We start from the raw sequence: 21,565 nt of genomic DNA, 5'->3' as shown, positions 1-21,565 counted from the left end.
TGTTCTGACTATAGCCGTCATGATTGTTGTGTGTCTCATGTCTACGATGTCTGTAGCTGTAGTGTCGAGTGGAGAAGGCTCCTCTTGCGCGGGAATAACGTGAGAGGGAGAGAGAGAGATTATTCCTTTTTCGGAGAGACATGAGAAATGGGTACCTTGTGTGAATAGAGGACTGTGCATGTGTTTGATGCTCTGTGTGAGGACACAAAAATATTCAGTATTATCAAATAAAAAAACCACCTGTTTGAAAGAATCATCGCCGCCCGTGTGAGTCACTTTTTTGCCGACACTTCACATTTTTGCGTTTTGATGGAAGGATTTCCGTCTACTTGACTAATCCACTAAAGTACAGTCTATGAACACCGTAGTTATTTATGGGATTATTTCATAATGTCTTGTTCATTTTCAACCTGTAGAACCACTAGAATTAACGCCGGGAATAAAATATTTCCTGCCCTCTCTCCAAAGGGAAAACCTAATTCAGGGGCCTGTTTCTCAACTCTTCACATTTCAGTGACCTCCACGCTTTTAGGAAAACTGGCGTGTTGTTTTTCTCTCCCACTTGAGATGTGAGAGTGGAGTGGGAGAGGCTGTGTTGGGAGAACGGCAGACAAATGCGCTCGGATAGATGTGGTCCATCGACTCAACTTGGAAAATATTTGAGAAATGTGCAGGCGGATCCCAGAACATTCTCTCCTCGGTAATGTCGAACGGGAACGTGCTAATCATCCGGTGTCAGAGAGGCTGTCACGCCTTCCAGCGCATGGACACTGGGGTCAGGTCATTGTTCATGAGTGTCAATTTAATCATCAGGTATATTGACTTATTCTGCTCACCTCACATGATTTGGTTTTATGACGTGCGGTGACAATAAGAATGTTTTTCATATCAGATGAATGCACTTTCTTTGCTTTTCAACTCTTCTGCTGGTGCAACAGTGTTTTCTTGCACTGCTTGCACTGCAGCATACTTTGACAATACTTTGGTAAGTTTTCCTTCAGGATTTGTAAAGTCCGTTCTGCAATGATGAGAAATATCAACGGCAAATAAGCCGACCACCAATGACCAGCAGGTGTCGCACTGTGAACCTGCCCATCAAAAGGTTTGTACACTCAATTGTCTCAAACATAAATAGAAATATGGATATGCTGCAAGCCACATTGGAAAAAAAAAAATGCAAAAACAGATAAGCATCAATAAATGGGCATTGAGTATCTGTACGTAATTATGTGTTCGAATACAGGCCCATTTAAATAAATGTAAGAATTTCAGATCTTCAAGATTTTTTAATGCGCACCCTGGCTGGACTCAAAAAGAAAGATGATAAGCTTTTGCTATTTCCTCGTCCAATATTGGCATTGCATGGAACTCAGAGACATTTTGTAAAGCACTCTTACGGGACTTATCAAATCTGTGTGGGTTCGATCCAACCAAGCTGCATTGCCATGTACCTGCTGTAAACAATTCCTACATTTCCACATAAGGGCACCGTCCCTTGTAGTTGTGACGCCACCCAGTGGCCACCAGAGGCCACAGCAGCTTCTTCAGATATCCAAGAGAGCCAATGTTTCTTCAACTTATCTGATCCCGTTCCAGTCAAATGGGAAAGTATGGCAATTGTATTTATGTACTGTAGCACATTTAATTATGAATGAACGAATGAATTCATTACATGTTTCCATCCACTGCTGTTGGTTCAAAGAGATAAAGAGCTGTTTATCAGCCGGCAAGATGCCCTATCTATAGGAGCACCGGTCAAACCTCAAACGCTGAAAAACAATGTAGAAAATATGCGTTTCTAAGTTGCAGTCTCCTCATCATCAGGCTCTACTTTTAGTTTCTTCAATAGACGTTTGAGCCCCATGCTTTATATATCCTCTGGTTTATTCGCTAAGCCTTTTATTGACACCTTGTCTGTTAAAAAACACCCTGAAGCTCGTCTTACAAACAGGAAATAAAACAGTCATATGTGGAACATGTGCATCATCCCCACCCGCATCTTCTCCAGCTCTCAGGGGTTAAAACAAGGAGCACAGTCATTCTTATCAGATCTTACTGACGTGGATCATGATGAAAAAAGAAAAAAAAAAGCAGCTGTCAGGGAAATCGTATGAGTTTCCAGTCAACTTTTTGTCTGACTGTGGAGAGAGCAGTCATAGCTCCGAGATGCAATCTCACAGCAGTTTCTTCAGAGATTGCATTTTCTAGTTTCTCTAACTGTGTCATATTCGCACCCGGTATATCTAAAATTACCTGTACATATTAATTATATTTTGTATAACTGTCATTGTTAAGTGTTATCACGAGAGAGAGAACGGATGGAGTATCGGGCGGAGGGAGGGAGGGAGGGAGAAAAATGAAAACACAGTGGAGTGAAAAGTGGCAGAACAAAGTTCAAGTGGGGACGAGGTCAAGTGCAACAGAAAGAGGTCGACTCTCCAGAGAGGACACGAATAGATTTGATGAGCGAAAGAGAACAGAGAGAATGCTCATTGGAAATGTAGCTGGGATAAATGTTTAAAATCTGAATTTTTTGAAAGAACGTTTCCACTTTCAACTTGTTTACCTGAATAGTGGCACTCGTCCTTTATGGCCCATGCCATAAAGGACATGGGCCATAAAGGATTTATCAGCATGCTGTGTGCATGCTGATAAATACGTAGGGGAGAGTCTCCAACAAGCAAACTTTTTTTCTTTTCAGTAAATATTTCACAATATTCTCCAACAAATAGACTTTTTTTGTTGTTGTTTTTTTTCATCTTCTTCACCCATCAGTGGCTATCAGCCACCCCCCAGACGAAGACGAGTTGAATAAGGCATGGTGTACTGGAGAAGAGCTGCGTGAGATGTTTTAAATTTGATGTTCCGTTTTTGATGTGCGCTCACACTATTCTGCACCTTGCTGTGCGTGGATTCTGAAAGTAAGAAATAACTAGAAAGAAGAAAAAGAGAGACGGACCATATGCTGCTGCTGCCACGGTTGAATAAACCTGCTGAGTTTAACTAGAGGATCAAATTTACCAAAACCCTTCCGTGTCTCTGATGCTGCCGGATTGCTGGTAATCCATATTTCCAAGAAATTACTTTTTACTATTTCCACTTTTTGCAAACGTGAACATGTGTGAGTCACACTGTAAATGAAGTATCTGCATTTCTGTGTGTTTTGAACACTCAGCTCTGACTAAATTAAACTGCAGCCTCTGATGTGTTTGTGTGTGGGTGTGAAGCAGAAGGATACGAGGTTGTGTGCATGTGTGTGCGTGTGTGTGTGTGTGTGTGTGTGTGTGTGTGCATTTGTCATCACTTCCAAGAATACTTTAACAACTGTTCAAAGTGGCACAGCAGTGGGTGTGGCTGTGTCTATGTACAGTAGGTTGTTTGTTTTTTTGAAGTAATCGGCTCTCTGAAATCCAACTGCATGTGCAGTGAAGTGACAGGTTCTTGTGCAGCGGAAGTGTGTGAGGTGTGCAAGGCTGGATTCAGGAGTGAGGTCAAGTGTGCGAATGTGCGGGAGGAGGGAGGAGAGAGAGGAGAGCGAGAGGGGAGACTGCTTTTCTGAGAGTCCGTCAGAGTCTGGTGGCGGTCGAGGGGAGACAAACACTAAAGCTCAGCGATGCTGAAGGGCTTTCACTGCTTTGTCACAAACTGGTGTTGTGATGGGGACGGTCAGTGAGCTGTGTGCCTCCAGCTTCCAGGCTTTCCTCTGTCCCACTGTGCGACCTGCTGCAGCCACAGGTAAGAGCTCTCCAGACAAAACACTCTGTGATCTCGGAAGATATTCACCAGCCTCGGAACAATTCCTGTGCTCTTTTCATATGTCAACAACATTCATTTTGAGCCCTCCCTCACATTTGTATGAATTGCCCCCTCTGGAGTCGGTCTATTCTGTATTCACGTTCAATCTGAAGTATCAGTAGAGAAAAAGCTGCAACACAGTGACACAGTGACACAGTTTGTGTCTTTAAAAAAAAAGGAAATCATTTTTAAACGGTCAGTTATTAATATTTTCAGTCATTTACAGGCATAAACATTATAGTCGTTCAATGAAAAGGACCCAAAAAAACACTTTTGTGAAAATACTCTGTATCATAATTTATTTCTCATGTATTTTCTGCTGTGTCTCTGTGTATAAACAGTGAAATGATATTTACTTATTTTGTTTAACAATGTTTAGCTGCTCTGTACAAAATATTTTGAGTTATTGGGATGAAAGATTTGTAAAATTCCTACAGGCGCATGCGTTAAAATGTGCATGTTTTTGGTTCCTGGCATGAGCTTTGTGCTTTGTCAAATTAAATAAATGAGAAGTCCGACTTACAGCTGAGTTTGTGCTGAAAACGTGGACATCATCACGCGTGTGTGGGGGTGAGGACGGATTAAACACTGTCAACGATGAACCAAAAATCATTGTTAATGTAACAGGTCTGCGTCGGATTGATGTTGATGCTTTTTGTGCGACTCCTGATTGCCCGTACACGACAGACAAACACGGCGAGGGACGCCGAGAGCGAGACTACCACAAAGTGCTATCAGTGTGCAGTTGCCGTGGTGATCTGTTGTTAGGTTATCAAGACACAGAGCGCTGTGGAGTGCGTGTGTGTGTGTGTGTGTGTATGCACGTGTGTGTGTGCACGCGCCATGCTGTGATTTTGACATTTATATGGTCATGTGCACAGATGAGTCAGGCAATCTGTGTGTGTGTGTGTGTGTGTGTGTGTGTGTGTGTGTGTGTGTGTGTGTGTGAGATGGTGGGCTTGATTTGAATGATGACGCACACCCATCATCCTCAGGTCCAGGATCCACCTCTCCAGTGGGTGCTGCGGTGACATAATCTCCATCGCTGCCCACTGTTCTCCCTCTGAGCAGGTGCTTTCATATACTGAGTCTCACCAGGCTCGTTCTCGCACGACGAAAGCAGCGTGGCTCTCGCCCGGGTCAATTCCATTTGCCTCACAGCCTTCATGACTTTTCCTTCTGCAGCTCAACGTCCCCCTTCCTCCTCCTCTTCTTCTTCTTCTTCTCCTTCTTCCTCCTCCTCCTCCTCCATGTCATTTCCTCTGCTGTCTTTGTTATGTATTTTTTTACACCATGAGCCCCAAGGCCTCTGCAAGTGTGATGTTTTATACCACAGATAAACCCCCTTTTTATCCGTGAAGCAGAGACAATCAACTGTAGCTTCTTCTTCTTTTGGGAATGATTAACGGCTTTGCGCTCCACCATTTTATCTGCCAGGAATATAAAGAGGAGCCTGTTCGTGTTCTCGGTCATCTTTGTGAGAGCACGGCTAAAGTTTGATGTGGACAGATTTTCAGATACAGACTTTGTTCCCAACTTTCTTTTTCCATCAGCAACAGTCCGTGTTGCTCCACAGATGATCCACGGCCCTGTCGCTTGTCAACCGTTTTCATCTGTGATGCTTTCTGCCAGAGGTAATCGGTCCCCGCGAAAAACTGTTCACAGGTGGATTCTTGCTAAAAAGAGGAGAGAATTGATCTGACCCATGAAACTGTTAAATCGCAGCAGCTCCTCCTCACCCCGCCTGAACACATCCTGTTTTTTGGCGTGTCCAACCTCGGAATAAAGCGCTGATTCAAGCTGCACAGCTGCAATCCTCTGCCCTCCTTTCCTCTATCCTTCCCTGCATCCTCTCCTCACCCTTCCTCTTTCCTTCACACACACACTCACACACACACACACACACACACACACACACACACACACACACACACACAAGCCATCAACTGCTGACATCAGACCTGCTTCCTCTCAGTCTTCACACCCTTTTGTACAAACACGTCTCCCTTCTTCAGTGGGTGGAGGGGGAAATTATTTTAAAGTTTAATCAGTCTTTACTTCATCCTTGTGTCGTGTATCCTCTTCCTGCTTGAATGGAAAGGAACTTTCACGATTGCCAAGTCTTTCATCATTTCCACAGGGTGGAGAGTCTAAACTGAAAAATTTACACATACTCTCAATTATAAAAGGGATTTTATGAGCAGAAACACATAAATACACGGAGATGTATTTTCTCCTTTTTTTGTGTGCTTTCGCCAAAGTATGAAAATGACAAACAGTGTGAAAGTGTGAAATACTACTCAAAATTATGACTTGGTATCACATTAATTAAAAGACATGCCGTCTGCAGCAGGTATCGCTCTAATGACGAGATATTCACACGATCATAATTATCATAGAACGTTACTGAGTCAAAGATAGTACAAATCTTCCATATCTGTATAGCTGGTTCATTTTGAGTTCAAAACATAATCATGGATGAAACTGATAAATAATTTGAAAATTAGTTTTCCCCCAATCTTCTAGAGATATTAATACACTTGTACACTAAGATACATCCACATGTTTCAAATGAGTTTGTGGGTTTGAGTCTGCTTTGGATCATTGTCCTATCTCTTCATTTTCACTTGCTTGATTGTGTGCAGGACATTTGCATTAAGAATGTGGAGGAAACCCATCGTTTCATTTCCTGTGCCAGTGACTGCCACATGGCCAAAAAGCAGAATATTTCCAGCTCCATGATTAGAAATGTATTCATTACTGTAATGTAGGATAAGTCCCTTGATAAGTCATATCTCATTTTCGAGGGGATTCTAAAGACCTATGGGAAAAGGAACAATACAAGGCACAAGAGGAACATTACAGAGACAAGAACAAGACAACGACCAACGACAAAACCGAACCGAAAATGTCTACATAGCAAAACTGAAAAAGCAAAAGACAAGAGTTACAACAACCGTAGGCTATAGACACAATCTATATATATATATATACAGACAGACAGACAGATAAATAGATAGATAGATAGATAGATAGATAGACAGATAGGTGGGTATATACAAAGGTAGATAGATAGATAATAGATAGATAGATAGATAGATAGATAGATAGATAGATAATAGATAGATAGATAGATAGATAGATAGATAATAGATAGATAGATAGATAGATAGATAGATAGATAGATAATAGATAGATAGATAGATAGATAGATAGATAGATAGATAGATAGCTAGATAGGTGGGTATATACAAAGGTAGATAGATAGATAGATAGATAGATAATAGATAGATAGATAGATAATAGATAGATAGATAGATAGAATGATAGATAGCTAGATAGAGATTGAGGCTCAGTAGCCGCTCTCTGATTGGCTGCTGCAGTCGAAGCCACGCCTGCTTCATCCTGCTCCAGCACCGGCTGGCTCCACACGCACACTCACACGCGCGCGCGCAGACAGTTGTCATTAGCTGCCAGTCTAACGGTGAACGACAGACAACCTACACGCGACACACTCCGACCTTTTAAAGTTACTTTAAAGTTAAAAAATAAATTAAAAAGTCGGGTGTTTGTTCTTCTCGTGGCCGTCGTTCGCCAGCAGCACAGTCATGGTGTTGAAGTCTGAAGACGGAGTCGGTGAGTAGTCTGAGTCGCTTTTATAGTTTGCAGTTATCGGGGCTAATTCGGAGGCTAACCTGCTAGCACAACTTTATCTTACATAACTCAGTTTAACATGTAGTTTAACGTGTTTTTGGTGTTGAAGAAGCGAACGCACCAAGTCGTCACCCGGACTCATGTGTTAATACTCTTTGGCACAAGGGGCTCCAGTGTCACTCGTCTGGACCGGGGCCAGACCTCACGGGGCTTCGTGCTCATTGTGCAGCGCTTCATAAATTCATGTGTCTATAAATACAGTCAATGCGCCCATTGATCGGCGGGAAGGGAAACTGTTGCCCTCGAAAACAATTCGGCTTTTTTTTTTTAAGTTGACTCGGCCGCCAACGTGACCCACTGTGAGCTGGAGCAGTGTGGAGGGACGAGGGAGGAACCGCGGTGAAGTCAGTTTCAAGTTGGATGTTCGACGGATGTTCAGTCCGGTCCGAGCCGCGACTTCTGACCCGGTGTCGGCTGCAGGAGGACGGTCAGCTCACCTCCAGAGCCTCGCGCTAAACCGCTGGACGCTTATTTAGGGACCGTCAATAAATTACAGTTCGTGAAGGTTATGAGGGAAAAAAAAACAACTAAACGAATTTATTTGAATTTCTTATGTGTTATTTATTTATTTTACATAAATATATTAATATAAAAATATGCTTTTCTCTCAAAAGCGTCAAAGTCATGTGAGCCAGTGACTCCAAACAGCATCAAATTGTATTATTGGACTGGACTCATGAGACACATCTTCTTTTACTGTATTTGAGCACTGCCACTATTTTATATGAATATTAATATGGAAAAATTATGGTTTTCTTTCAATAGCTTCCATGTCATGTGACCCAGTGACTCAAAACCATCGTCAAATTGTGGTATTGGACTGGACGAATAGGATTTGTCCTCAAAGGACCCCAAAAACTTTGGTTTGACTGCCTCCTTCCTCGCAGCTGCACTGGTGTTTCCTCCGCAACACTTTGAGCCACGCTCTCTAACAGGATGTGCTTTTACAGTTACAGGGAAATATCTGCTGCAGCAGATTACAAAATGTGCCATCAAGCCATCAATATGGGTTATTATCACAAACACAGACGGTCGACTCTGTCAAATTGGAACTAGCAGAACTAACAGTAGCTAAAACTACTTTTTGTTGCACGATATATTGTCCCAGAAATTATTGCGATAAACGATATTATCGTCATTTTTCAAGTCTTACACGATTTGTGCTCCTGCTGAGAGAAATGTGACCCAAAGTTTAAACTTTGCTTTTAGGCCTCAGTCAAACAAGCAATTTGAAGATATGGTGCCTTTCGAAAAATAATAGAAATACGTGTTTTCTAACATTTTATAGACCAATTAAGTAATGGATTGTGACGAGATCGGATGTTAGACACAATGGCTGTTATTGAGGTCAATTAAAAATGATTGATTATTGAAATTCATGTATCTTACGATAAGTCGATAATGTAATTATAGTGTTGGGCCTTACAGTAGTAACAGATCCCCTTTTCCCCATTTGACATAATGAGTGCTTATTTTTAAGCATATACTTGGTGATACTTTCTCCTTTTACCGCTCTGTAATGTAAATATGTTTAACTTTTCCGTGTCAGGGCACACATTTTTTCTTCCCTTCATTTATCCTTTGCTGATTGATTTGTTTCTGCTCTCGTACTTGTTGGGACTTTACAGCCTCATAATAATGCTGCATGAATGCGATCATTCACCGGGGAGGGAGTTTACCATAATTACCACAGGGTTATATCGCTCTCCATCCCCACGGCAGGCCGAGGGAACGTTGAAACGGGGACAATCGCAGCCTTGTGAGCAGCGCTGCAGTGGGTCAGTTGTTGCCTCGTGAACTGTACCAGACACTGAAAAGAAAACTCTCAATCTTTAAAAGTACAGATCGTTGTTTCGCCCGCTGGGTCCTGAGGTCAACTGCCCTTCGACTGTTTCATTTCTACGAGCGGAAACACACAGGAGATTTACTTCTGCCAGAACAGAGACCTGTTGTTTTAATCATATTAATATTGTGTTATTTGTTATTGTGTATGTGAGTGGATGTGTGTGCACCCTCCTCGTTTCTTGACAGCACATCGCACCCCCCCTACCCGGGCACCGGTGTCCACGTGGGGGAGCCTGTGTTTGATGCTCATTGAAGGAGGGAGGAGTTAACGGAGGGTGGGGGAGAGAGAGATGGGAGTTCAAGTGTCCCCCCCCTACTCACACACACTCACACACATACATACTTGTCATCCTTGTCCTCATCCTCATTTAGCTGCCGGCCTCCTCTCTCCTCTCTCCTCTGCTGGAACGAGTGCCTGAGGGATTAGAGAGAGGCTGGGCTAGAGGACCACAGGATTGGGATTGGAGGAGATCAGAAGGGGCTGGATTATTATATCTGTGCTGTTTGGGAGCTGTTTTTGGCAGTTTTATTCTGAAACTGGTGGCTAATCTAATTCTGGAGTCAGAATCAAACCACGACCTCTAAAACCAAAAGAGAAAACAACATGGATTGAGTGTTTTCGGCTGCACTGGGACCACTGGGACCTCTGGGACCACTGGGAGCGGTGGTGAAGCCATTCAGGAGCACACAGGCAGCTTTCTCTGGTATGAACCCTCAGGATTATGACACAAATGTGTAGGTGTTAAGTGCGTCATTGGTACTTCTGCATTAGTGAGTTCCTCTGAAAACCTCATGAGAGCCAGAAACACAGTCACGCCGTGTGTTTGGTAACTGCCGGTTGATGAATGTGGGATTGTTTTTTTTCTTTTTCGTATTTCGTCATTGCATCTGCACAGGATGTGATGTCGAGAGCTGAAGTAAATAATGGAGTGAATTTAAAGTTTGGACATTAGTTTGGTCGTCCTGGGCAACTGGTCGTGTGTGTGCGTGTGTGTGTGCGTGTGTGTGTGCGTGTGTGTGCGTGTGTGTGTGTGCGTGTGTGTGTGCGTGTGTGTGTGCGTGTGTGTGTGCGTGTGTGCGTGTGTGTGTGTGTGTGTGTGTGTGTGTGTGTGTGTGTGTGTGTGTGTGTGTGTGTGTGTGTGTGTGTGTGTGTGTGTGTGTGTGTGTGTGTGTGTGTGTGTGTGTGTGTGTGTGTTGGTCAGTAATGGGACACCTTGTCGTAGCACACAAACACACACACACACACACACACACACACACACACACACACACACACACACACACACACACACACACTGTGACCTCAGAGCAGCTGGTTGAGGAACCTGGAGACAAGTGTTGCTATTTACATAAGAATGTGTGTGTGTGTGTGTGTGTGTGTGTGTGTGTGTGTGTGTGGGGAGGGTTTGTGTTTGTTTGCTTTAGAGAAATGATGATTATGACAGCGTCTCATAATCCGTGATTGATCCACTTGCTTGTTATTTCCTCTCTCAATAAAAAAGCAGATAGAGAGAGGGAGGAAGTGTGTGTGTGTGTGTGTGTGTGTGTGTGTGTGTGTGTGTGTGTGTGTGTGTGTGTGTGTGTGTGTGTGTGTGTGTGTGTGTGTGTGTGTGTGTGTGTGTGTGTGTGTGTGTGTGTGTGTGTGTGTGTGTGTGTGTGTGTGTGTGTGTGTGAATGGCACTTTCGCAGCCTCGCCGCTCACCATTGTGTGTTATTCTTGTCCTCAGGTTTATAACAGGAGCCACCGCAGCCTCGTTGACATGAAACTCTATTATGAGCGTGTGCGTCACTGTCTGTGTTTTTGCAGTATGTAAATAATACCAGTATCCAAGGCCGCAGCACCTGTCACACCACACGGCACTTTACTTTACTTCATTTGTCTCTAGTATGAGGTGGAGTTTGTTTGGAATTTTTTCATTTTCTTAACTTATAACTCTCAATTTCTGCTTATATATGAATCGATGCTAACCAGGAGACCAACTGGAAATCTTTACTTTGTTTAAACGCTGCTTCTAGAGGTTGTTTCTCATTATCAAATCACATCTTCTTCATTTTGTCAGAAATGTCAGAAATGACAGGAAAACCCCTTCACAATTTCCCAGAGTTGAGGTTTATGTCTCCAAGTTTCTTATTTTGTGTGAAAAAATTGTCCACAACCTCAAAATATATTGATGTCCTCTCGCAGACGACAAAGAAAAACAGCAGATTCTTTCATTGAAGGAACCAGTAATAGTGACATTTTGGAATTTTTGCATGAAAAATTCTAATGGATTAGACGATTATCAAAATACTTGTCTAGTCAGTATTGTAATTTTTCTGTATATGGGATTTTACCTTTGGGATTTTTACTCGAATTCTATAAAACACTGTGTTCATGATTTCAACCTCTTCTTCTTCGATCGCTCTGTTTGTCCGAGTTGGACCGGAGGTTGGACACTGAGCAGCTTGGTCGTGGTGGTCAAAGTGCAAACAACGCGGTTCCCTTGAATCCCCCCAGCGTGACTCCGCTAATGAGGCCGACGAACAGCCGCAGCAGCACAGCTTGACTCGTCCTCTGTGGCTCCTCGTCGCTCGGCATAAAACTCCTTTTCTTCACGTCGGTCGCTGGTTCGAGCTCCAGAGAGCAGACGCTGTTGTTGGGGGGGGGCCTGGTGGAGACGAGCAGCAGTTGTAGTCGACGGTGCAGAGAATTGGATTAGAAAATCAATAACGTGAAACACGCACAGTAATTCTTTTCGAGCTGCTTCCTCATTTCTTATCGTTCTCTCAGGTTTTTTTCCCCTCCCTTGTGTTTTCATAAGAAAAACCACAAGTCGGTCACTGATAGATTTACATTTCCCTCCTCTCTTTATCGCTCCGCTGCAGTGTGTGTGTGTGTGTGTGTGTGTGTGTGTGTGTGTGTGTGTGTGTGTGTGTGTGTGTGTGTGTGTGTGTGTGTGTGTGTGTGTGTGTGTGTGTGTGTGTGTGTGTGTGTGTGTGTGTGTGTGTGTGTGTGTGTGTGTGTGTGTGTGTGTGTGTGTGTGTGTGTGTGGGCACATGGACTTCTGTTCTGTTCTATCTGTGAACACACTCGTCATGTACAGTTCAGGGTGTGTTTTATATGGAGGATGGCATTGGACATTTGAGATATCATTCCTGTCCTGATGCACTGTTTTTAATATTGTCATTCATTTTGTGTTTCTTTTGGTTATTGAAACCAATGAAATCTGAAATGAAAGCTGCTGTGATTAGACAATCAATGGATTAGTCAAACAAACTACTAACGAACTAGTTTTTTTTCAATAAATATACAAAGAAATATGTTTTTAAAAGCTACATTCATTTCAGACTTTCAGCACACTACACCTACACATGTCCTGTCATTAATCTGAAGTGTTTAAATTACCATCGGAAGCTGCCTCTATTTTTAGAATCCCTACTCAGTGCTGGCAAATATAATAGTTTTTTAATATCAGTCATAAAATGGAGGAGAGAAGATATTCATTACCGTTACTGTTTTGTCCTCTTATGGCCATGTGTGTGTGTTGGGGGGTTGATTCCATCCTATAGTTTTGGGGTTCGGTTGGGGGGGTTAATGGTAGATGGATCAAAGTGCGTTGCCATAGTGACCGAGCCACAGCAGTGGGACTCTCAGGTCTTTATCTTCTTTTGTACGTGTGTGTTTGCGCAGTGTATCTATTGTGTGTGTGTGAGAATAGTTGATATTAATTTTTGAGGACCACTTGTACTTGTCTGTCTCCTCAGTGCCTGATGACCTCAGTCCAGAGGAGAGACAGGAGCTGGAGAGCATCCGCCGCAGAAAACAAGAGCTGCTGCAGGACATTCAAGTAAGAACACTCTCACTCTGCGGATGATGTCCTGAGGCCTCCACTCCAGAATCCAGATCCGAAATCCTCCCGTCAAATCCAAATCCTTTAATTAACCCAATTAAGTAGTTTGTTTGGTGGGAATTAGTTTGATTTAGGAGCAAAATAACACTTATACAATCTACAGTACTTATATCTTAAATTTGACATCAATCATTCAGTGAATATCAATTACATAAATCACGAGCAATTCACTTAAAGTAGACATCTTATGCCTTTTCAGTTTTCCTCTTCCCTCTAGTGTGTTATAGGTCTGGTGGATGTGCACGCGGTAGAGATACATATTCAAATGTATTACTTTTTTGTTTCTCTGTACAAATTTTGCATTATGGAGTTGTTTTGTTGCGTTTGAGCTGGTCTACCATGTTTGTTGAAATGAAAGATTCAATATCAATAGTTTAATCTCAAAGCCCCAGTGTGTCATTTTTTGTAATTTTCTGGCGGCATCTGATGGTAAAATTGCAAACCGCAACCAACTGAGCAGCCGACGGGGGACACTTTATGGTGGCGTACACACACAGAGGTCGGGTCCACCTCATGTAACTGTATTTAACTAATTCGAGGTTGACAAAAAAAACATTGGTTCTTTGCTGCAGGTGATTATACATATATGAACACATAGTTATGGACAATATATTCATTTCTATTCAAGTTCTTCTAAATATTACACACTGTAGCTTTAAATTCATGGATTTGAACCAGGACCCTGAGTAATTGGATCAAGTAAGTCAACATTTATCAGACGAGACTGTAATCTGGGCCCAGCTGTGGACCTCCCCACCTCAAACCTTTTCACCCTTGAATCGGTTTGTTAAACGAGACTCGAGCAGAATTCATCTGCTGTTCAGCTTTGCGACCGTCGGTCTATTTCTGTTTTCTGTCCTCAGTGATTACTGCTTGGACAAAATACTTTCTCAGCGGGGCGAACCATGAAAGGGAGTTTGTTTTTTGTCCTTGAAGTGAACCCTGTGGTTATCTGCACGGTCACGAGTCTCTTTCTCTTCAACATTACATTTTTTTAAACAATAGGTTCACAGTTTAAACATTGATGATCATGGTTATGTCCTCATCGTGTATTTAAAGGTTGATCTGAAGTTCATGTGATGTTTCTGTCGTCTGAGTTAGACAAATCAAAAAGGGAACTTCCCACATTAAAGTGACTTTTTATTCTAAAAGTTCCACTTCCTGGATAGTTGTCAATGTCGCAATGAAAGAAAGGAATCTGGTACTGAAAACACTTTGGAAGATATCAACTTGATGCGTTGACATTAAGAAGGGATATTTTAATGGTCGGCCTGACCGGGAGGAGGAAGGATTACAGCAAGAGAAAAATAAGTTTCAGTTGTTCATATGGGCGCCAGGCCGACTTGAGAAATTTTGTGAATCTATCCTTTAATCCATTTGTTCCTTTTGTCCTCGGTGAGCAAGATGAGACATCCAAAACACACACACACACACACACACACACACACACACACACACACACACACACACACACACACACACACACACACACACACACACACACACACACACACGCACACACACACACACACAAAAGAAAACAGCAGCGACGCTCTCAGTATATTGATGCTTATTAGCGAGGTCGGCGCATCGTTCTGCTCCTCTCTCTCCTCTAAGACCCGCCCACGTCTTGCCCTGGGGGGGGTGTGAAATGGGTAATGAGCCATGAGATATTCTAGTAATGGAGACCAGGAAGATGCTTTTTCGTTTACACGGGAGGTTGTAACCATGGAAACGCACATGGAGGAATCCAGACAAACTGAAGTTATTTACCGAAAGGCGAGTGGGTGATGCGGCCTGGTTCTCTCTCCCCTGGGGGGTTTATTAATGATAATAACTCTAATCTGAGGCTCCGGCCTCTCGTCCACTCGTGTGTTTCTCTTCTATTATTATCTTTTGTGCTCAGAGTTTCTCCATCTGTCTCTCTCCTCCTCTGTTCTGTCCGGCCCTTAAACCTCCACCTCTGATCAGCTCTGCTAAGCCAGTCAAAGTCTTTGATCCTGCATACCCCTGCCGCCAATGTGACACTCAAACAGACCGGGGAGGGTGTCGGAGGGGAGGGGGGGTGGAGAGTAGCCCGACAAATCTAGGTCAGCTCAGGGGAGAGAGGAGGAGCGGTGAGAGGGGAGCAGGGGAAGGGGTGGTCGGCTCTGACCCCAGAACAGGTGCTACGGCTCCGACAGGGAGGATTTTCCGTAGAGGGGCGGCTGTTCCACATAGCTCCCGCCGAGCGAGAGGAGGAACGAGTCGGACCGAGGCAGAGAGAGTGAATCACGCCTGAGCTTTTTAAGTTGTTTTTTTTTTTTTTTTTCTGGGTCATCTCGTCAGTGAGAATTGCTTGTCTGGATGTGTCGGTCAGTCAGACGTGGCCGGAACAGACAACCGCGCATAATGAGTTTTTCCGCCGATGCCGAGATCAAAGCCTCTCTGGAGGTAAAAGGTCGGACATCACACAAAATAGAGTAATAGTGTGTGTGAGAGTCTGTGCTTGTTTTTGTTTACACTTTCTGTTTCATCCCTCTCCTCCGTTCTCTCCCACCTCTCCGTCCGCTCTCAGAGACTGAAGGATGAGATAACAGAGGTGACCAATGAGATCGAAAACCTGGGCCTGACTGAAGAGAGGTAAAGTATCTCTCAACAGCCGCTTGTGTGTGTGTGTGTGTGTGTGTGTGTGTGTGTGTGTGTGTGTGTGTGTGTGTGTGTGTGTGTGTGTGTGTGTGTGTGTGTGTGTGTGTGTGTGTGTGTGTGTGTGTGTGTGTGTGTGTGTGTGTGTGTGTGTGTGTGTGTGTGTGTGTGTGTGTGCATGCATGGGTGCGTGCGTGAGTGTGTGGGCGTCTAGGGTCCACTCCGTCTTTGTTTTACTGGAAGTGCATTCATTTGCGAAATGATCAGAAACATCAGCCCGACACTCTCTAATAAACTTGTAGTCTCTGTGAAATGTCAGGAAACAGGGAAAAGAACATCTTTGCGTTTTTCCCGGAGCCCAAGGTGAAATCTTCACAAAGATATTCAGTCAATGCACAAGGTCCCATTTACTTTGTTAGCTGTCGACCGTATCGCAGGTTTCACCGTCTACAGCTGAGATAAGGCTTCACCTCGTCTCCAAGGTGAACCGTCTCCACTCAAACATGTTCAGTCGACTACGACATGAAAACGGATGAAAGAAGCAAAAAAAAATTCCACATCTGAGAATTTAGAAACAGCGATGGTTTCTATTTTCTCATAAATCGATGTCCTTTTATTTCCTGTCTATTAACTAATCGATGATTCAATAATCCTCTCTGTGGGGTCGTTGATATGATGATATGACCACTGGTATTGTGTTTTGCATTTAAACTGTTTATTTGTCTGTAGGAAAAGCATGCAGAGGAATAAACAGATGGCCATGGGCCGGAAGAAGTTCAACATGGACCCCAAGAAGGTGAGAGGGGATCGTGGAGCAGATGAACGAAGGGCGGAAACTGATAATCAAATTCAGTATTCATATTAAAAAAAATAACGTCCAAGATGATAAAATACTCACTTTACAATGATGAAATGATGAAAACAGAAAAAAAGAACTCACAAAAGCCAAAACCAGAGAATTTGGTAATTTTTTTAATTTTTAAAAATATTTTTTGCTAAAAAATGACTATTAAATGAGCGCGTTCACATATGTTCTCAAATTCAGGTCATATTCTGGTTTGTGGAGTTTTACAGGTTATGTTTTTTAGAACCTGTCTCGTTGTCTCTTCACCTGCTCGGATCTTTTGAGGATCTTCATATTCACTGCATTTGTTTTGTTTCAGTTTTTGACATTCAAGATGTTTGTTTTCCTCCCCTCAGGGGATCCGTTTCTTGGTGGACAGCTCGCTGCTGAAGAACACCAGTGATGACATCGCCCAGTTTCTCTACAAGGGCGAGGGGCTGAACAAGACGGCCATCGGCGACTACCTCGGCGAGAGGTGAGCGTGACGGCATGTGCAAAAACCAGGACTGTAAAACTCAGTCATTCATTTTTATCATTTGTACTGTTCCCCTCTGTACATCTCAAAACGTTGTATACGTATAATCCTGTTATTATCTATATTTTCCCTAACTCTAAATATTTCCGTGTGTGAAAGGGCAAATCAGGCCTCGTCAGTGAACTATAATAACCCACACATATGAGCTTATGTTGCATTAGCAGTTCTAAAAGATCATCCATTAATCTGTTTCTATCTGATTCGTCACATCTCATCCGTCGCTCAGCTGCCGACTCAAAACCGCCCGTTCAGCCCTTGATCATGTTTCTGTTGTTATCTTTATCTCTTCCCTCCTCCTCCTCCTCCCCCGTGTGCATGTGGGTGCGTGTTTTTTTTCTTCTTTTCATGTGTGTGGGATTTTTTCTTTTTTACTTCCTTGCGTCGTGCAGAGATGACTTCAACATCGAGGTTCTGCACGCCTTCCTGGACCTACACGAGTTCACCGACCTGAACCTGGTCCAGGCTCTCAGGCAGTTCCTGTGGAGCTTCCGGCTGCCGGGCGAGGCCCAAAAGATCGACCGCATGATGGAGGCGTTCGCCCAGCGATACTGTCACTGTAACCCCGGAGTGTTCCAGAGCACAGGTAAAAGAGAGTGTGTGTTTGTGTGTGTTAGAGAAAGAGAGGGAGAGAGAGAGAGAAGGGGGAAGAGGAGGTGACATGATGGCAAAAAAACAACAACATACACACAATGTATTGTAGCAACAAAAATACATCACATACAATTTTATCTCCTGTTGTTGAATTTTTAATTCATATTTATTGGATATTTCTGTCTCGGCATCCACTACCTCGTGATAATAATAAAAAAGAATAATATTCAACTTTAATAACAGAGGGTAATTAATGCAACGTTACAAGGTGATTTATATGGTTGAACCAAACAAATAAAATTAATATAAAAGTAAAATGGAAGGAAATACTTAAAAAATTATTTAAGATTCAAAACATAAGAATCATGAAAGAGATGAGACATTTGTGCTGAGATTTTAAGAAAGCCTTTTTTTAAATAAAGGTTTTAAGAAGTGACATTGACTCTGTCAGATATCGACTGAGCTTTTCACTTATAATAAGATAAATGTCTAAATGGTCAAGAATAAATGAATAAGAAATCATCTGAGAACAAAAAGTTATAGTTTGACGTCTTATTTTCTTCAGGTCATGTACACATAGTTTTTTTCTTTGTATGTTTTTTCCAGATACCTGTTACGTGTTGTCGTTCGCCGTGATCATGTTGAACACCAGCCTGCACAACCCCAACGTGAAGGACAAACCCCCGGTTCAGAGATTCACTGCGATGAACCGAGGGATCAACGACGGAGGAGACCTGCCAGAGGAGCTGCTCAGGGTGAGAGACCATCATTTCATCAAAACAACACAGAATGTTCTTTGAGCAATATTTCTCTGAAGTTGGACTTTGGCAGACATCCGGTCTTACATATATTAATACTCAGTCGTGCATATTATTTCCACCTCCTTCGTCCTCTCTCCTTCTCTGCAGAACCTGTACGACAGCATCAAGAACGAACCCTTCAAGATCCCGGAGGACGACGGGAACGACCTCACACACACCTTCTTCAACCCCGACAGAGAAGGATGGCTCCTCAAACTGGGTATGTCCATTTTCAATTCTGATTCGTTCTGTCGGAGTGCCCTCTGGTGGACTGGATCCGCAACGACATCTTTAACATGAAGATAAAATCTTGTTGAATCTCTGATATAAAAAAATGTTCTTCTGCTGACATTATTTGTGTTTGTTTGTGTTTCATGGGTATTGACTCCAGGAGGTATGTACCTTTAACAACTCCCCACTGTAACGCACTGCTTTGCTTCTGAGCTGCCCCCCCTCCCCTTTGTTTTTACCCTGCACTGCTTGCGTGCATTCACCCTCTCAACCTATCAAAAGTCTAGAGACCAAATTATTAATTTTTAAATCGCGCTCGATGTGAAAAAAGCCTATGAAGTTGTTTCACATCTGCACATCTTTTCACATCCGGACTCTGACCCGACTTTTTAACCTGACCCGCCCGGCCGGCTGCGTCTCACCTGCTGATTTGTGTCGTCAGTGTGCGTCAGTGTGTCGCTGTCGTCGTCGTCATCCACTCACCTGTGATCTCTCTCCTCAGGTGGACGAGTCAAGACGTGGAAGAGACGCTGGTTCATCCTCACAGATAACTGCCTCTACTACTTTGAATACACCACAGTGAGTCATTCCACTTCTAACTGAACAGACAGATACTCTAAAGTGGAGGCCTTTTTTTCAAGTTTTACTTTAGAGCTCAACCATTCTACTTGATTTTTCTCTTTGCTGTGTTTTACCAGGATAAGGAACCCAGAGGAATTATTCCACTTGAAAATCTGAGCATCAGAGAAGTCGAGGAATCCAAGAAACCGGTAAAACACTTTCATGGTCAGCAGTAGGGTTTCGTGTCTGGAAGGAGACAAATAAAACCGCAGGATTCGATGTAAAATATCCAAAAAACTATAAAACCTGACTCATTCTGTTTGTGCCGCTCTCGCCACCAGAACTGCTTCGAGCTCTTCATCCCCAACCACAGAGATCAGGTGATCAAGGCCTGTAAGACGGAGGCGGACGGCCGCGTCGTCGAGGGGAACCACACCTTCTACCGAATCTCCGCCCCGACCGCCGAGGAGAAGGACGAGTGGATCAACAGCATCAAGTGAGTCACGTATTAAACTCTGTGTGTGTGTGTGTGTGTGTGTGTGTGTGTGTGTGTGTGTGTGTGTGTGTGTGTGTGTGTGTGTGTGTGTGTGTGTGTGTGTGTGTGTGTGTGTGTGTGTGTGTGTGTGTGTGTGTGTGTGTGTGTGTGTGTGTGTGTGTGTGTGTGTGTGTGATGAAGATCACCTCCTGACGTTTAACCCCCCCCCCTCCTTCCGTCTTCCGCCCGCAGAGCTGCCATCAGCAAGGACCCGTTCTACGAGATGCTGGCCGCTCGGAAGAAGAAGGTCTCCACTCTGAAGGGGCTGTAGAGGAAGAAGCGTGGAACCGACGAGCACAGGTTGCACTTCTCCGAAGCATCAAACTGGACGTGGACCTGAGATTCCTGCTGCTGCAGCAGAGACACTTGGACCTGGTGCAAAGGATCCAGCTCTTAAAGAGGTTCTTCCTTTGGCACCGACATTATTTTATTATTTAATCCTCAAGCATCTCCTTTTGAAGACCAGACTCCTGCAGTACTGTAACTCTGGATGCGACTCCCACTCCTCCTTGTTCAAACGATTCATCTCAAAGTGACTTCTTACGAGACTTTGTGTTTGTTGAAACTGAGCCTCGGCTTCTGGAATGTTTTTCAGTCAGACTGTGTGACACCGAGGCTTCGTCCACACTGCTACGTTCACACCACTCCGGAGTTCGTAAACAGTTACTGTGAGTAACATTTCCACCTCGTCGACATCGGACCAAGAAAAAAAAAAAATCCCTGCGCTTACTTTTCACCATTGTCGTTTCGCGTTCGCAGTCATTTTCTGTAACTAAGCAGCCGACAATCTGCTTCCTGTTTACATCGGCACAATGATGCGCGTTTTTCAGGGTGTGTTGACATGGACGGGGATTGTTTTAGTTTTCAAATGTTTTGGTGCGGGTGTAGCCTGAAACTGAAGTAATGAGACAGAGCATCGCAGTGGAGAGAAGAGTTTTGATAAAATGCTGGACCGTTACAGTATGAATCATATATTGTACACTATTGTGATTCAGATACTTCACTGAAGTTGTACACTTCACTAAGTTTACAATCAGTTGAGGCCTTGGACTGAACTCTGATGAAGATCATCGTGGTCTCTGGTCGTCAGTGTTTTAGTTTGATGACATATAAATGTTTTCTTTTGTTTGTTTTCTAAGTCTGTTTTTCTTACTGCTGTTGCTCTTTTGTCCAAGCACTGTCCATGAAAATGAAGGCAATGCATAAAATACCCTTAATATTTATTTATCCTGATTTCTTGTAATTTATTTGCAGGGTTTTTTTTGTCTCATTAAAACTTTGCAAAACAATATTTGACTTGAATATTTGTTTTTTACATTGGAATTGTGTGAAGAAAATAAAAATGTTGCCGCTTTTTGGCCACTTGGGGGCAGCAGAAACATCTTGTAAACACTCCCGTCATATTTAAAGTTATTATGGTGATTTTGTTTGGAAACAGTTACTTATTGACACATCCAGAAAACACAGCAATATTTAAACTATCAATTTGGATTTTAGAGCTTTTTTTAAAATAAAAAAACTGAAAAAAGACCTGTGGGACTTGAGTCCCACAGACGTTGGGTAAAACAAAAACATGAGCTGAAAGATGCTAAAAAGCCG

At 43.2% G+C, this 21,565-nt stretch overlaps 1 protein-coding gene across 6 annotated transcripts; it reads left to right on the top strand.

Moving 5' to 3' along the window:
• Positions 1–3,641: 3,641 nt before the first annotated feature.
• On the top strand, positions 3,642–21,255 carry LOC118287879 (cytohesin-1). Of its 6 annotated transcripts, none has more exons than XM_035613501.2 (13): positions 7,240–7,431; positions 7,782–7,936; positions 13,099–13,181; positions 15,802–15,866; positions 16,599–16,665; positions 17,070–17,188; positions 17,638–17,831; positions 18,446–18,594; positions 18,748–18,860; positions 19,371–19,449; positions 19,569–19,640; positions 19,773–19,927; positions 20,159–21,255. In XM_035613501.2, the coding sequence occupies exons 2-13, from the start codon at positions 7,870–7,872 to the stop codon at positions 20,235–20,237; spliced, it is 1,242 nt and encodes a 413-aa protein (XP_035469394.1). In that variant the 5' UTR covers positions 7,240–7,431; positions 7,782–7,869; the 3' UTR covers positions 20,238–21,255. The 6 variants fall into 6 exon arrangements, with proteins under 6 accessions (XP_035469393.1, XP_035469395.1, XP_035469394.1 ...); XM_035613504.2 differs by lacking the exon at positions 7,782–7,936 and adding an exon at positions 15,573–15,677 and having other exon boundaries at positions 7,241–7,431; XM_035613503.2 differs by lacking the exons at positions 7,240–7,431; positions 7,782–7,936 and adding exons at positions 8,303–10,058; positions 15,573–15,677.
• Positions 21,256–21,565: the final 310 nt, after the last annotated feature.

The sequence above is a fragment of the Scophthalmus maximus genome, chromosome 16 (genome assembly GCF_022379125.1).
Source record: "Scophthalmus maximus strain ysfricsl-2021 chromosome 16, ASM2237912v1, whole genome shotgun sequence".
Lineage (NCBI taxonomy): Eukaryota > Metazoa > Chordata > Actinopteri > Pleuronectiformes > Scophthalmidae > Scophthalmus > Scophthalmus maximus.
The sequence above is the reverse complement of the archived record's forward strand: the minus strand, read 5'-3'. Positions and strand labels throughout refer to the sequence as shown.

Bases quoted from the DNA above. Each gene is read 5' to 3' on its own strand.
- LOC118287879 (XM_035613500.2), top strand. From the start codon at position 3,657: ATGGGGACGGTCAGTGAGCTGTGTGCCTCCAGCTTCCAGGCTTTCCTC. The intron at 17,189-17,637 runs GTGAGCGTGACG...TGCGTCGTGCAG, and splicing joins GGCGACTACCTCGGCGAGAG to AGATGACTTCAACATCGAGG. The intron at 19,450-19,568 runs GTGAGTCATTCC...GTGTTTTACCAG, and splicing joins ACTACTTTGAATACACCACA to GATAAGGAACCCAGAGGAAT.